Below are 16,454 nucleotides of genomic sequence, written 5' to 3' on the forward strand. Positions count from 1 at the left end.
CAGAGCTGTCAAGATTTGGCTCTCCCAGATCGAGGAGGATATTGCTGCCAAAACCTCCAGGGAGACTATCCCCAAGAATGTTGCTGCCGTGAGATTGGCCGTGGATTTTCTCTGTGATGCCTCAATTGAAAACATCAGAATGACGGCCAGAGCTTCGGCGCTTTCGGTGGCAGCTAGAAGAGCCTTGTGGCTTAAGGCCTGGGCGGCGGATAATGCCTCTAAGAACAGGCTTCTTAATATCCCTTTTAAGGGCAAGACTTTATTTGGGGAAGAGCTGGAGTCCCTTTTGGAGAAGACCACAGGGGACAAGCATTGGATGCCTCAACGAAAGCCTCCTTCGAAAAGACGGCGTTCCTTTCGGCCTTTTTTCCCGGGACAATCTAGAGGCCATAGTTCTAGATTCAACCCCTCGTCTAGAGAACAAAACTTTCGAGGCAGATTCCCTCGTGGAAGGGGGAGATTTGACAGGATCGCCTTCCCCAAAGCGTTTCAAGACCCCAAGAACGCTGCATGACGCCTCCTCCATTCCGGTGGGAGGAAGGCTCCGTTTTTTCACCGACAGTTGGTTCTCACTCACCCGAGACCCCTGGGTGAGAGCCATTGTATCGCACGGCTATCAACTTCAATTCCGGACCAGACCTTCAGACCGTTTTTTGATCTCTCAACTTCCTCCAGACCAGGCAAGGCGGTCGGTCCTGTTATCCACCATTCAGCAGTTGTCAGACCTCAGAGTCCTGGTTCCTGTCCCCTGGCCAGAATTGGGCCAAGGGGTTTATTCTCCGGTTTTTCTGGTCCCCAAGAGACCGGGTGGTCTTCGCCTAATCATAGACTTGCGTTTTTTTAACAGTCACCTCCAGTTCATCAGGTTCAAGATGGAAACCGTAAGATCCACCCTCGACACCTTATGCCTCAACGACTTCATGGCTTCTTTAGACCTAAAGGATGCATATTTCCATGTTCCCATCCATCCGTCTCATCAACGTTTCCTGAGAGTGGCGCTTCCTCTGGGTTCAACTGTCCAGCATTTCCAGTTTCAAGCCCTTCCATTCAGATTGTCGGCAGCACCAAGAGTCTTCACAAAACATTTTGGCAGTCGTGGCGGCCCATCTCCGTGTCCAGGGAATCTCAGTCATTCCTTATCTGGATGATTGGCTTATCCATGCCCGGTCGGCGCAGATTCTTCGGGTTCATCTTTCCACAGTGGTCAACACATTACAAGATCTCGGCTGGATTCTGAACTGGGACAAATCCTGCACTGTTCCCTCTCAACATCTAGTGTTCCTGGGTCTTCGTCTGGATTCCTGCTCGGGGAAAGCTTTCCTTCCAACTGCCAGAATAGAGGGGATTCGATTCCTAGTACGCAGAATTCGCTCTGCGCACCGCAGCTCCTTACGGTTATGTATGTCCCTGCTGGGCAAGATGGTCTCCGCAAATTATGCAGTGCCCTGGGCTCTGGCCCACATGAGAATACTTCAGGGATTTGTCCTCAACCATCTGGAAGACAACCCATTGGCTCTGGACAGGCGTGTCTGTCTTCCTCCACAGGTCAGAGCTTCCCTCTCCTGGTGGCTCCAACAGAACGTCCTTGCCGCAGGGAGAAGATGGTCTCTTGTCTCCAAGGTACTTCTCACCACCGACGCCAGCATCAAGGGATGGGGAGCTACGTATCAAGACCTGTTTGTGCAGGATCTCTGGTCTCCAGCTACAAAACTTCTTCCCTCGAACTGTCTGGAGTTACTTGCAGTAGAAAAAGCTCTGCATCACTGGGAGCATCTGCTCCCCGGCAAGGACATTTTGCTTCGTTCCGACAATCAAGCAGTGGTAGCCTATGTCAACAGACAAGAGGGCACAAGAAGTCCTCGGCTTCTCCGTCTATCGCTCAGGATTTCCTTTTGGGCAGAGTCCCATCACATGACTTTGTCCGCCGTTCACCTCAGAGGAACTTTGAATTCTCAAGCAGATTTCCTGAGCAGAACTCCTGTGCTAAGCGGCGAGTGGGCTCTGTATCCGATAGCCTTCAATCTAATCGTCCAACGGTGGGGCTTGCCCGAGATTGACCTGATGGCATCCAGAGACAATGCTCAGATTCCGGTCTTCTTTTCCCTCAGGCCTCAGGATCATCCCTTGGCAATAGATGCCTTCTCACAGGAATGGAATTTCCGTCTCGCATACGTTTTCCCTCCGTTTGCCCTAATCTCCAGGGTCCTACAGAAGATCAAGACGGACCATCGTGATCCTGATAGCACCAGACTGGCCGAAGCGAGTCTGGTATTCCGACTTGATCGCTCTAGGTCTCTCTCCCCCTCTGAAGCTCCCAGCTTGGAAAGACCTTCTACATCAAGGTCCGTTCCTACACCCAAACCCTGCCGTGTTCCACCTGACGGCCTGGAGATTGAACGCGGACTGCTGAGAGTGCAAGGTTTTTCTTGTCATGTGGCTGAGACTCTTCTGCAGAGTAGAAAGAAGGTTACCTCTCTGCGATACATTAAGATCTGGAAGAGATTTCCCAGTTGGTGTTGTTCCAAGGGGATTTTGCCAACTTCCTGTTCCTCTGCCTCTGTTCTGGATTTCCTCCAGGAAGGATTCGACTGTGGACTTCAGCCTTCTACGATCCGGGTGCAGATTTCTGCCATCGGTGGTCTCCTCGGGTTCGAGCTTATATCTCTGCCTGTGATCAGACGTTTTGCCAAGGCCATCGTCAGGATACGTCCTCGTTCGGTCACCAGGATGGTTCCGTGGGACCTGAATCTCGTCCTTCGAAGACTCACATTGCCTCCTTTTGAGCCTCTTCAGTCGGTTTCTCTGTATCTATTATCGCTGAAGACGACCTTCTTAGTAGCGATTACTTCTGCTCGTCGGATTTGTGAACTCCAGGCTTTGTCTATGAAGGAACCGTTTCTCCGTTTTTTCCCGGATAAGGTGGTTCTCTCTCTGCCGCCAGAGTTCGCACCCAAGGTTCAGTCGGCTTTCCACAAGAACCAGGAGATCGTGTTGCCTACCTTTTTTCCTGCTCCTGGCTCGGCTGAAGAAGAAGTTCTTCACACTCTGGATCTGAAGAGATGCCTCACCATCTATTTGGAACGGACTCTACCCCTGCGTAAGTCCTCTCGTTTATTCGTGGCCTCTCCAGGGCCCAACAGGGGCATCAGTATCTCCAAGTCTTCCATCGCCAAGTGGATTGTTGCAACCATCAACTTGGCATATTCTGCAGCTGGCCAACCTGCTCCTGTGGGGATCCGTGCCCACTCTACTAGGGCAGTCTCCACTTCCTGGGCTGAAAGATGTTGTCTTTCGCCCGACCAGATCTGCAAGGCGGCTACTTGGCGGACTCTCCACGCTTTTGTGCAGCATTACCGTCTCGACCAGATGGCTCAGGAGGACTCTCTGTTCGGTCGGAAGGTCCTTGAGGCTGTTTTGTCTCCTTAGTTTGCCCACCCTTCTTCTTTGGTAAATCTATCCTTAGTGTCACCTGGGATGGCAGGGAAACAGGAAGTTCTACTTACCGAGAGCTTCTTTTCCCTGTCAATCCCTGGTGACACGTTTTTGTTCCCTCCCTTCTTTTCAATAATTTTTGTTGCATCAGATTGCTTTGCCTGTGTGGTCTTTGGTATTCACTGGTGTTAGTAGGAGGGGAGGGCCCTTTTAAAGTTTTTGAGTCCTGCCCTATCAGGTACGGAGGAGGAGTCTATCCTTAGTGTCACCAGGGATTGACAGGGAAAAGAAGCTCTCGGTAAGTAGAACTTCCTGTTTGTAGGTTCTGATGGATAACCCCTATACTTTTTGTACATTATATTTTATTGCTTGTATTCCTTTGTCATGTGATATGGTCACGAATGCCACTGCAAGAGATTTTGTCTCTTGCAAGATGTCAATGCTCTTTAGAAAAATAAACAAGTTCCCAATAGGGTCTTGGGGTGATTACAATGTGTGTGTAAAAAAATAGTTCCACAAAGTTTGACATAGAATGATGGTAGAATTAGCGCATTGAAAGAATAAAAATATTAACATTTGAAATACCCTGGGGGTGTGTAGAGTTTCAGAAATGTATGGGTTGATGAGATTAACTGCCGGCTTCAAAGACGTCCCAAATAGCACATGGGGGCAAAATGATGAGATTTGGGAAAAAATGGTTTTGAAAGGGCATAAAACTACTTGTAATTATTGCACTATAGCTTGCTTAAAAATAAGCAACACAACATTGTGTATTTCTAAATAAATAGTAGAATCTAGCAGGTTTTTTCCATTAGCTTTTAGAGAGGAGTAAAAAAAATTTCAAGTAAAAGTCAGAAAAAGTAATTTTTTCTAAATTTTTCACCATATTTTTTTTTATTGTAGACTATATGATACAATCAAAATAATCTCAAGAAAATTAAAGCTAAACACGAGCACCACAGAAATGTTAAATGTAGAATTAATTCAGAATATTAGGATATTGGTGTAACAGAGAGAAAGAATCTTTGGCTGATACCACAAAGGCCAAAGACAACCACTGCTTTGGCTACCTGGAGACTATTTTCGCTGGTGCTGTGGAAGAACGATTTTTCCACGCTGATACTTGAGCTCAAACAGGTTGTCCGAGATGAAGTGTCAGCACTTTGCACTGTCCTGACATCCTTGGAGCGCGGGGTTGTTGTGCTGGAGGATGCCTCGGCAGTAGGGCTGCAACTAACGATTATTTTAATAATCGATTAGTTGGCCGATTATTTTTTCGATTAATCGATTAATCGGATAAAAAAAAATGAATGTAAATTTTTCATTTATTTAAAATAATTTACTAAACAAATGATGTTAAATACAAACAGCAGAATAAAAAAACTTTGATAATACATTTCTTGTCTTTATTTCCCAACCAGCCCCCCAATATATGCACATTTGAGCCCAGGCTTGCTACGCTGCCTCCCAGACATGCCACGCTGCCTCCCACATATGCCACGCTGCCTCCCACATATACCACTCCACGCTGCCTCCCACATATACCACACCACGCTGCCTCCCACATCTGCCACGCCACCTCCCACATCTGCCACGCCACACTGCCTCCCTGTCAGGGTCCTGCAGGAAGGATTCGCCGCAGCGACTCACCTGAGTACCCGCTGCCCGTGGGTACGGGTTCCACCGCCGCCACATCCATCTTCTGTTCTTCCTCCGGCGTGTGTAGCTAGGGGCGCGCGCGCGCTCTCTAGCTTAGCTTTATTGTTCCCATTCTGGAAACACTGTGTGCACGCTCGGAGACTGTCCCTCCCCTAGGGGTGGGGCGTAGCCGGGCGGCAAGTTTAAAACCAAGCACTGAGCTTTGCTCAGTGCTCAGTTATTGTGCTTCCTATACGTACCTGCTGAGTGCTCTCTCCTGCTGATTGACCCTTCGTATACCAGACCCGGCTTGCCTTGATTCCTCTACTTACCTATCCTTTGTGTACCAGACCCGGCTTGCCTTGATTCCTCTATTGATTGACCCTTCGTGTACCAGACCCGGCTTGCCTACGTTTATCCTTGCGGTATCTCCTTGGCTTTGGCGTCTAAACGGCTGCTTCACCCGTGTACCGACTTTTGGCTTCTCCTTGACTTCGTTTTTGGAACTTATTATCTATTCCGTGCCTGTTTCTCCTGCATACTGGTCTCCGCTCCATTACTGTCGTTGCAGTCCAGTATCCCTGATATAATAACTGAGCCTGATGGAGGCCGCAGGAGTCTCAGATGCTATCGCTGCACTGACGCAACAGGTAGCAGCGATTCACCAGACCCTTCAGGAATTGCAGAGCAATCAAAACCATGTGAGACAGCAGATTCACCAAATTCAGCTGCAACTTCAACAAAATCCTGTTCCGGCTCAAGCAAATCCTGCTCCAGTTCCCGAGGGGGCCTCCGCCCCTGAACCCCCAATTCCACTCCCTGAACGCTTCACAGGTGACCGCACTAAATATCGTGCTTTTATCACCTCCTGCCAGATTTTGTTTACACTTAAACCCAGAACTTTTCCTACTGAGTACATCCGGGTTCATACCGTGATTGCTCTCCTGTCTGATGAACCGCAAGCATGGGCCCACAATCTCATCCACTCCGGCAGTCCTCTCCTGGATTCATGGCCATCATTTCGTCAAGCCTTTGATGCTCTCTACGATGATCCTTTTCGTACTTCCTCTGCTACTACCTCCTTGAGAACACTTAAACAAGGGAAACGGCAAGTTGAAGAATACATCACAGATTTCAGGCGTTTGGCTCTCGACTCCTCCTGGAATGAGGCAGCGCTTCATGATCAGTTCCGTTGGGGGCTTTCGGAGGCTGTGAAGGATGAACTGGCTCGCACCACCACTCCTACTGGCTTGGAAGATCTTATCACCTTGGCCACTCACATTGATCGCCGACTCCGTGAGAGACGTAAAGAACGGTTATCCACTTCTCCCTCCTGGACTCCGGCCAGATCCTCGTCAACTTCCCTGGTGTCTCTACCTCAGGAGGAACCAATGCAGATTGGGATTGTTCGAGGTCCCTTAACTTCGGCGGAGAAAGAACGTCGTCGCTCCCTAGGACTTTGTCTCTATTGCGGCAAAGCTGGCCACGCGTTCCAGGACTGTAGAGCTCGACCCCGTTCCAACAAGGGTAGGCGATCTTTAGCACACCTGCACATTCGCTCTGATCCTGCTACAAGTAACCCTTCTCACCTATCCCTCTCCGTATCTTTACAGTGGAGGAAGGGCTTTGCTAACCTTTCTGCAATGATTGACTCCGGAGCAAGTGGAAACTTTATTGATCAAAAATATGTTCAGTCCCTCTCTATTCCTACACATCGCAAGAGACACCCTATTTCCATCCTGCTCGTGGACGGTAGTCCTCTAAAGACTGGGCCTATCATCCAAGAAACCTGCACCCTGCACCTTAAGATCGGCGACAAGCATGTGGAGACTCTCCGCTTTGACGTCGTTCCATCCCCTATTTCTCCCCTCATTCTCGGTCTCCCATGGCTGCGCCTACACAATCCCTCCATTAACTGGGAGACGGGGGTTTTTCGTTTTACCTCGCATCATTGTAACCAGAACTGTTTACAGCGTACTACGGTCTGTCTCACCCAGTCCACTGCCGGTTTACCCGTCCAATACAGACAGTACGCGGACGTCTTCGAAAAGAAGGCCGCTGAGGAACTTCCACCTTCTAGGTCATACGATTGTCCTATTGAACTTTATCCTGGGGCACCCATTCCATTCGGCAGAATCTACCCATTGTCTGAACCTGAATTGACTACCTTAAAGGAATACGTTGACGACAATCTCGCTAGAGGCTTTATTCGTCACTCCACATCTCCAGCCGGTGCAGGCATCTTCTTCGTACACAAAAAAGACGGAGGCTTACGTCCCTGCATTGACTACAGAGACCTTAACAACATTACTGTAAAAAATAGATATCCCCTTCCGTTGATCCCTGAACTTCTCGAGCATGCTCGTTCTGCGAATTTCTTCACCAAGATCGATTTACGAGGAGCTTATAACCTAGTGAGGATCCGCAAAGGAGATGAATGGAAGACAGCGTTCCGATGTCGCTATGGTCATTATGAGTACCTTGTAATGCCATTTGGGCTATGCAACGCCCCCGCCACATTCCAACATTTTATTAACGACGTCTTCCGCGACATCTTGGATCACTTTGTTATAGTGTATCTGGACGATATTTTAATTTTTTCTCCATCCCTAGAGCTTCATCGATCACATGTTAACCAAGTACTCGCTAGACTACGAACCCATGGACTGTATGCAAAACTTGAGAAGTGTATGTTCGAAGTCCAAAGCATCGAGTTTTTAGGGTATATCTTGTCCCCTACAAATATCCAGATGGATCCCAAAAAGGTGGAGGCGATTCTTAATTGGCCGCCACCCATTGACCGGAAGGGGGTGCAACGATTCATTGGCTTCGCTAATTATTATCGTAAATTTATCAGAGACTTTTCAAAGCACATACAGCCTCTCTCAGCTCTCACATCTACAAGCAATAAGTTTGTCTGGACAGAGGGTGCTCAAAAGACTTTCCAATTTCTAAAGGACAAATTCGTTTCTGCTCCTATCCTCCAGCTACCTAATCCCCACAACCCATTTACCCTCGAGGTTGACGCCTCGGATACCGCGGTAGGTGCAGTATTATCACAGAGGCAGGAGACTGATGGTCAACTGCACCCCGTGGCTTACTTCTCTCGGACCCTTTCTCCTGCTGAGAGGAATTATTGTGTAGGAGAGAGAGAATTGCTGGCTATTAAGCTGGCCTTAGAAGAATGGAGGCACCATCTCGAGGGGGCATTACATCCTGTCACGGTCTATACCGACCATAAGAACTTGGAGTACCTACGCTCGGCTAAACGCCTGCAACCCCGCCTGGCTAGGTGGGCACTGTTTTTTACCCGATTTCAGCTGCACATCACATATCGCCCAGGGTCCCGCAACACTAAAGCTGATTCCCTGTCACGTATGTTTGATGGAGCACCTGTCTCCCCTCCTGATCAAGATACCGTTTTAGCTCCCTCTCACTTCCTTGCTTTGACCCACTCTATTTGGGAGTCAGTTCGGAGATACTCCACTCATGCTGACTCCTCCAAAATCCCAGGATTACAGAAACGACAGGGGTTTTATTACCACCAAGACCGGGTATACGTGCCTCCTGCAGCCCGGCTCCAAATTCTACAAGCACACCATGACTCACCTGTTGCAGGTCATGGGGGTCTTCTTCAGACTTTGGACTTAATAAAACGTTCCTTCTGGTGGCCCACTCTGAAAGATGACGTGACCAAGTACGTTTTTTCATGTGACACTTGTGCCCGTTCTAAGGGGATGCCTCAACGTCCAGCAGGTCTTCTTCAACCCCTTCCCGCTCCGGCTAGACCATGGACGGAGATTTCTCTGGATTTTGTTACGGATCTACCAACCTCTGATCGTTTTACTACTTTATTGGTGATTGTGGACAGATTTACCAAGATGGCTCACTTTATTCCGTATAATCATCTCCCATCTGCCACAGAGACTGCCACTTTATTTATCCGGAATATCTTTCGCTTACACGGTTTACCTGAGACAGTGGTGTCCGACAGGGGGTCTCAATTCACCTCGCGATTCTGGAGGGCGTTTTGTGAACAACTTCATGTACGTCGTTTCCTATCGTCAGCATATCATCCTCAAAGCAATGGCCAAACGGAACGTACGAACCAAACACTGGAACAATACCTCAGATGTTATACTACATACTTACAGGATGATTGGAGTTCCTATTTACCCCTTGCAGAGTTCGCTTATAATAATCACTTGCACCGCTCCATCCAGATGTCACCGTTTTTTGCTAATTATGGATATCATCCGACTATGTTGCCCGGTGCACCCATTCACAGTACTGTTCCTTCTGTTACTGACCACGTCACTCATCTATCGAAAAACTTCCAGTTACTCCGTTCCACGTTACTCGATGCTCAACGTTCCTATAAGGCATTTGCAGATCGTCATAGACGAGAGGCTCCAACCTATCAGCTTGGAGAGAAGGTCTGGCTCTCTACCAAACATCTTAGATTGACATGCCCCACAACTAAACTAGGCCCTAGATATATCGGGCCTTTCTCCATCTCACGCCTCATCTCGCCCTCGGCTGTAGCACTACAATTACCAAGCTCCATGTCTGTACACCCAGTGTTTCATGTATCACTACTTAAACCTTGGCACGACAATCCATTCCCGGGCCGGCATCCCACTCCTCCCCCTCCTGTTTTAATCAATGACATTCCAGAATATGAGATAGAAGAAATTCTGGATTCCCGTTACCACCGCAACCAATTGCAGTATCTTATACGCTGGAAGGGCTATGACCCAGATGAGGACTCTTGGGAACCGGCCGCCACAGTTCATGCACCTGACCTAGTCTCTTCTTTTTATGACCTCCATCCTGGACGCCCCGGTTCTGTTAGAGGCCGGAGGCCTCTCGTTAGGGGGGGGATCTGTCAGGGTCCTGCAGGAAGGATTCGCCGCAGCGACTCACCTGAGTACCCGCTGCCCGTGGGTACGGGTTCCACCGCCGCCACATCCATCTTCTGTTCTTCCTCCGGCGTGTGTAGCTAGGGGCGCGCGCGCGCTCTCTAGCTTAGCTTTATTGTTCCCATTCTGGAAACACTGTGTGCACGCTCGGAGACTGTCCCTCCCCTAGGGGTGGGGCGTAGCCGGGCGGCAAGTTTAAAACCAAGCACTGAGCTTTGCTCAGTGCTCAGTTATTGTGCTTCCTATACGTACCTGCTGAGTGCTCTCTCCTGCTGATTGACCCTTCGTATACCAGACCCGGCTTGCCTTGATTCCTCTACTTACCTATCCTTTGTGTACCAGACCCGGCTTGCCTTGATTCCTCTATTGATTGACCCTTCGTGTACCAGACCCGGCTTGCCTACGTTTATCCTTGCGGTATCTCCTTGGCTTTGGCGTCTAAACGGCTGCTTCACCCGTGTACCGACTTTTGGCTTCTCCTTGACTTCGTTTTTGGAACTTATTATCTATTCCGTGCCTGTTTCTCCTGCATACTGGTCTCCGCTCCATTACTGTCGTTGCAGTCCAGTATCCCTGATACTCCCACATCTGCCACGCCACTCTACCCCCCACATGCCACTGTGCCTGATACGCCTTATACCCCCTGAAACACCACTCCATCCTCCCCAGACATGCCACCCTGCCCTCCCCACATATGCCACGCCATGCTGCCTCCCACATCTGCCACTCCACAATGCCTCCCACATATGCCACGCTGCCTCCCACATCTGCCACTCCACACTGCCTCCCACATCTGCCACTGTGCCTGATACGCCTTATATCCCCTGATACCCCACTCCATCCTCCCCAGACATGCCACCCTGCCTCCCAGACATGCCACTTCTCTACCCCCAGATATGCCACTCTATCCCCAGATATGCCTTATACACCCTGATACACCACTCCGTCCTCCCCAGACATGCCACACTGCCCTCCCCACATATGCCTTATATACTGTATATGCCTTATACCCCCAGATATGTCACTTCACTGCCCCCAGGATTTAGATTCCCCTAAATTAACCCTAAACTCCCCATTAACCATAACTGCCCCTAAATTAACCCTTAACACCCCCTTAACCACAGCATCCCCTAAATTAACCCTAAAGACCCCATCAACCACAGCATCCCCTAAATTAACCCTAAACACACCATTAACCACAACTGCCTCAAATTAACCCCAAACACCCCATTAACCACAGCTGCTCCTAAATTAACCCTAAACACCCTATTAACATAACTGCCCCTAAATTAACCCTAAACACCCCACTAACCATAACTGCCCCTAAATTAACCCCCACCTCCCCTAACTTTCAGTAGCCCAAATATATATATATATATATATATATATATTACATATATATATATATATATATATATGCACACATACACATTATATATATATATATATATATATATATATACACACATATACTTACAGTTAGATGAGTGTCACAGCCATGTGGTTCTGGCCTGGAGAAGGAAGGGGCGGGGCCAGTTGTCACAGTGATTACAGGGAGGGGGAGTAAGTAGGAGCTGCTGCTGTGAGACGGTGAGTCAGACTAAACGGATTATATAATGAGGGGAATTTTTCAGAGCGTTTGCTCTGAAAAAACCCTCATTTTATAATCGATAATAATCGATTCAACTAATCGATAATGAAATTCGTTGGCAACGAATTTCATTATCGATTATTATCGATTTTATCGATTAGTTGTTGCAGCCCTACTCGGCAGTGCAAGAGCAAGCTACCCTGAAAGCTCAGCAGTCTGTTGGCCACTACCTCTGCTGTTTGGGGCACATTAGGCGTGGTATTGAGGACCTGGACAATAGGGGCCGCAGACAGAACATTCAGATCCGAGGGGTTCCCAAGGTCGAGGCTGATGAAGATCTCCCGGTCCTCCTCATATCGCTCCTCACTGACCTCACGGGCAGGCTGATGGGCCGATGGGCTGCCTCTGCGGTACTACTCTAACTTCAGGGACTTGCTGGGTCCACACTTTATGGACGCCTTCAACTCAATTCTAGAGGGCGAACAGATCCATGCCCATACCATGTTGGCGTCATTCAATCTCATGCCCAAGGAGGGTAAAGATCCTGAACATTGCGGTAGCTGCCGCCCTATTTAGCTTCTCAACTCTGACCTCAAGCTGTTTGCTAAAATACTTGCCAACCGTATGAAGCTGCTTCTGCACAAGCTGATTCACCATGGGTCGTGAGGCCCGCAACAGTACCATTCGTGCTCTTAGTCTGATACATTATGCAAAACATACAGCTACTCCTACCATCTTTCTTTCCACAGACACAGAGAAAGCATTCAACAGCGTGGACTGGTTGTTCATGTTGGCCGCCCTGTGGCATATGGGGTTTGGCTTGGGTTTTCTTGCCTGGATCCAGTCCCTCTATATGAACCTCTCTGCATTAATGGGTCTCTGTCTGATGGCAGCATCCTTTCCTTTTGCGTGGTGCCGATCTAAACTGAAATACTTAGGGCTTTGGCTGACGAATGACTTTCCCCAACTCTACACTTACAATTTCACACCACTGCTGACAACTTTGCACTGATTTGCACAAATGGTTGAGACTTATGGTTCAAGTATGCACAATTGGGTAACTTCTTTTGGTCATTGGTACATCGACATCATGTCCTGAGGGACCTCACTAAATTTGAGGCCTTGTGTGCTTCCGCCGCGCCTCCAGCCTATGGTGTATTCCTGCTATATGGCCTTCTATTGTCTGAAACCTGTTCTTCCAACTTTTATGGGTAAATGGGAAAGGTTGTCCTCACGGAGGAGCAATGGGAGAAGGTCTGCATTCTGACCCATCATTGTTCCTTAAACAATGGTAACATGGGACGCCACTATAGTGTTGGGACAAAGAATATAGCATTGGTGGCACTGTGCTGTCAGTAACAATGGAAGAGAGGGACTTAGAAGTAATTATTTGCAGACAATGCAATAAACCATCTCAAAAAGCAAGCAGGATGCTGGGTTGCATATGGAGAGGCATTAGCAGCAGAAAGAGGGAGGTGATTATGCCACTTTACAGATCTCTGATCAGATCTCACCTTGAGTATTGCGAACAATTCTGGAGACCCCATCTCCAGAAGGATATTGACACATTGGAGAGAGTTCAGAGGAGAGCTACAAAAATGGTAAGTGGTTTGCAGGACAGAAATTATCAGTAACCTATAGCTTGGAAGAAAGAAGAGGGGGGGGGGTGCAATAGAAACATTTAAATACTTTTAACAAAGTACAGGAAGCAAGATTAAGGAGGAACATGGTAGAATGTTACATCTAAGCCTAAAACTTGAAGGCCAGAGGCTTAGATGTAACATAAGGAATTTCTACTTTACTCAGAGGGTAGTAGATAAATTGAACAGTCTCCCAGCTGCAGTAATACAGTAAGGAATTTTAAACAAGCATGGTTTAAACATAAAACTTTCCTCACTATAGGACCTGACCAAAGACCGATAGAGGTTTAAACCCCTTACATCAGGAAATATGGGCAGACTAGATGGGCCGGATGGTTCTTATGTGCTGTCAAATTCTATGTTTTTATGTAAGGGAGACAAGCCTGGAATATTCAAAACATTGTGCTGCTCATGTTCTTCAGGCAACCACTAGTGGCTGCTGTCTGGAGCACCCGTTAATGATTTTTTGGGACAGCTGAGCCTTATTACATGTGTGGAGTCCTGCCTATATTAACCTGCCCTTCATTCAGGGCCTTGGCATTAACGTATGAGGACCGATTTGCTCTGACCCTGTACCTGACCCAGCCGTCTGCCCCACCAGTGGGCTTGCAGCTTTGTGCCCCGCCAGTGGGCCTCCAGCCTTGTGCCTCGCCAGTGGGCCTCCAGCTGTATGCCCCGCCAGTGGGCTTCCTGCCTTCAGCCCCTCCAGTGGGCTTGCTGCCGTACGCCCCACAAGTGGACTCCCAAGCTGAGAGCCTCGCCATTGGGCTTCCTGCCGTGCACCCCGCCATTGGGCTTCCTGCCGTGTGCCCCGCCATTGGGCTTCCTGCCGTGTGCCCCGCCATTGGGCTTCCTACCGTGCGCCCCGCCATTGGGCTTCCTGCCGTGCGCCACGCCATTGAGCTTCCCGCCAAAGAGACTGCTTACCTTGTACTTACTTGCCCTGCCAGTTACCACGATATAGACTATATCTCAGTATTCTGTCTGTGGTGTCTTCCTTTGCGCCAGTCTGTATCTTCCCTCAGCTATGAAGCATCTTGGGGTACAGACAGAACCCCAAGTATCCCCCGCTACTGGGCTCCTACCCGACCTGCTCGCCCGGGTCCTGACACAGAGAGAAGAATATAGAAATATACATCTACATAAATGACAAAATATCTAATTCTGTGTTGAGCATGTCTCCACCAAAGGTTTGTAATTTGGAAATCCATTCAGTTTCTTTCCTGGAGAGGGCGTGTATTTTATCTCCCTTTCCTCCAGTGTGGTCGCTGTTATATTTAAATGGAATGAAATGAATGCCCTTCCCCCGTCTGGGTCCTGCCACACACACAGTTCAGATGTGACACTCTGCATGAATACTGTAGAATCTCAGGAGGGATTTTAAACAGGGACCTTATAGTTGTGTGAATTTCTTTGCACTGTTATTTCTAAATTAATTGTGTTCTCACCTGAACACCAGCTTCCTTATTATCCTTCTATTTTTTCACATGTCATCATTTCACAGAGTCAGTTAATATGTGTGTCTGTCATTTTACCGAACTATTAATACCAGACTCAACTATGCTTGACTGTGCTTTGATCTACAATCCTTGTTAATTTAATGGGCTATTCCTAATTTAACCTACATTACCATCAACCCAACTTATCTCCTTGGTCTCATCCAACTTATGTTTGTGCCAAACTAACCCCAGCTGGATGCTCATGACGGCACGTTATATTTTCATAGTCACACATATCCACCTGGGAACTGCAATTTGCAGAACCTGATCTGCCACTGGTGCATAAGGTTAGGTGAATATGGGGCAGTGTCAGCCAGCAACCCACCCCAACATGCCCAAAGAAGTTTAAACCTTGCAGCAGAATCTAATCTGCTGTAATATCAGGTAGTGAATACTATACTCACCATATCATAGTTTGCGATCATCCAAGTGATTCTGTTTCTATGGTAACTACATAGTCAAGCTATTTGTTTGTAGAATAAATGAATTTGTCTTTTACATGAAAGGATGTCTTTATGCTATAAATGATGTCTAAAATGCAACAGTGCTGAGGAGTCATACACTGAAAAAAAATCAGAGGCCCTGTTATAGCATACAGAGCCATTTTCCTGGTCCTGACCCAGTGTAAACTGTTTTGTTGATGTAGAACCAAGTCCTCTGATCTCTCCTGGATGGACCAGCAAACTTGCAGCACAGACCTCAATTAAAGCCCCAAAGAGTGGCTGGATAGATAAGGTAGACAGATGCTCCTGTCCCCAACCCAGCTCTGCTTCTAAGCTGTCCCGATTTGGACACCTGAAATGTTGGGGATGTATGTGGAGGAAAGGATTTGGATAAAATACGTTTTGTCAGAATCAGAACACCATGCAGTGACAATACAGTGACAATTATAGAGAATTGTAAGCGAGCTGCTCCTTCCATGGGCAGTAAGCACGGTCCTCTAGGGTATTAGGTACATGACAACAGTCTCTTATGATAAATAAAAGTTGTGGGTTTATTTCAAATGTGAAGTTTCCAAACAGCAATCAGTTTGATCATAAATCCAGGCAAATACAGAAAACCTTCAAAGAAAAGCCTAGCTTAATTTGAGCATTTACCAAACATAACTAATTCCCTTCTAATCCAGGGTGGTAAACTAAAAAACCCAGAGCAATAAACACAGGTTTATATAATTATAACTGTATTTGCAATCTTTTAAAAACCCAACAAACTATATATTTTTTAATTAGATAAACAGTTCAGCTTGATATCACCAACCTACTAGTTTACATTAAGACACTACTGACAACAAAATTGTTGTGTCTTGTATTTAGTTTGAAACCTTTTTTTTTTAGGCTGGTATGATTCGTACAGATGAGGATGAATTTTTCATTGAGCCACTGGAAAATGAGACGAAAGAAGAGGAAATTGGTAGAACTCACATTGTGTATAGAAGGTCAGCTATAATAAAGGATTTTCCTGGAAATAACTCTGACTTTCAACATTATGGTAAGTCTGTGAAAATAATGTATACTAAGATTTAAGATGCAATTAACAGAGTGCTGTGTGTATGACTGTCTATGAACATCAAATAGAATTCTTAAATCATAATAAAATACGAACTGCTGAAATACAATTACATAATTAGCATTATGTCAAATTAAGGAAAATGTACACAAATATTGTTACCAGTGCCCAGACCAACACTTGTGCACGTGGACATATTTATACTTCTAGGACCCCATGGCACAAC

General features: G+C 47.3%; 1 protein-coding gene across 2 annotated transcripts in view; it reads left to right on the top strand.

Annotated features, from left to right (window-relative positions):
• LOC128492708 (A disintegrin and metalloproteinase with thrombospondin motifs 2-like) overlaps positions 1-16,454 on the top strand; it is a 236,005-nt gene that overhangs the window by 46,134 nt on the left and 173,417 nt on the right. For both annotated transcript variants that reach the window (XM_053465368.1, XM_053465367.1), the window contains exon 3: positions 16,057-16,210. In XM_053465368.1, the coding sequence (XP_053321343.1) occupies positions 16,057-16,210 (154 nt within the window). The remainder of the gene's footprint in view (positions 1-16,056; positions 16,211-16,454) is intronic.

Source organism: Spea bombifrons, chromosome 4 (genome assembly GCF_027358695.1).
Source record: "Spea bombifrons isolate aSpeBom1 chromosome 4, aSpeBom1.2.pri, whole genome shotgun sequence".
Classification (NCBI taxonomy): Eukaryota; Metazoa; Chordata; class Amphibia; order Anura; family Pelobatidae; genus Spea; species Spea bombifrons.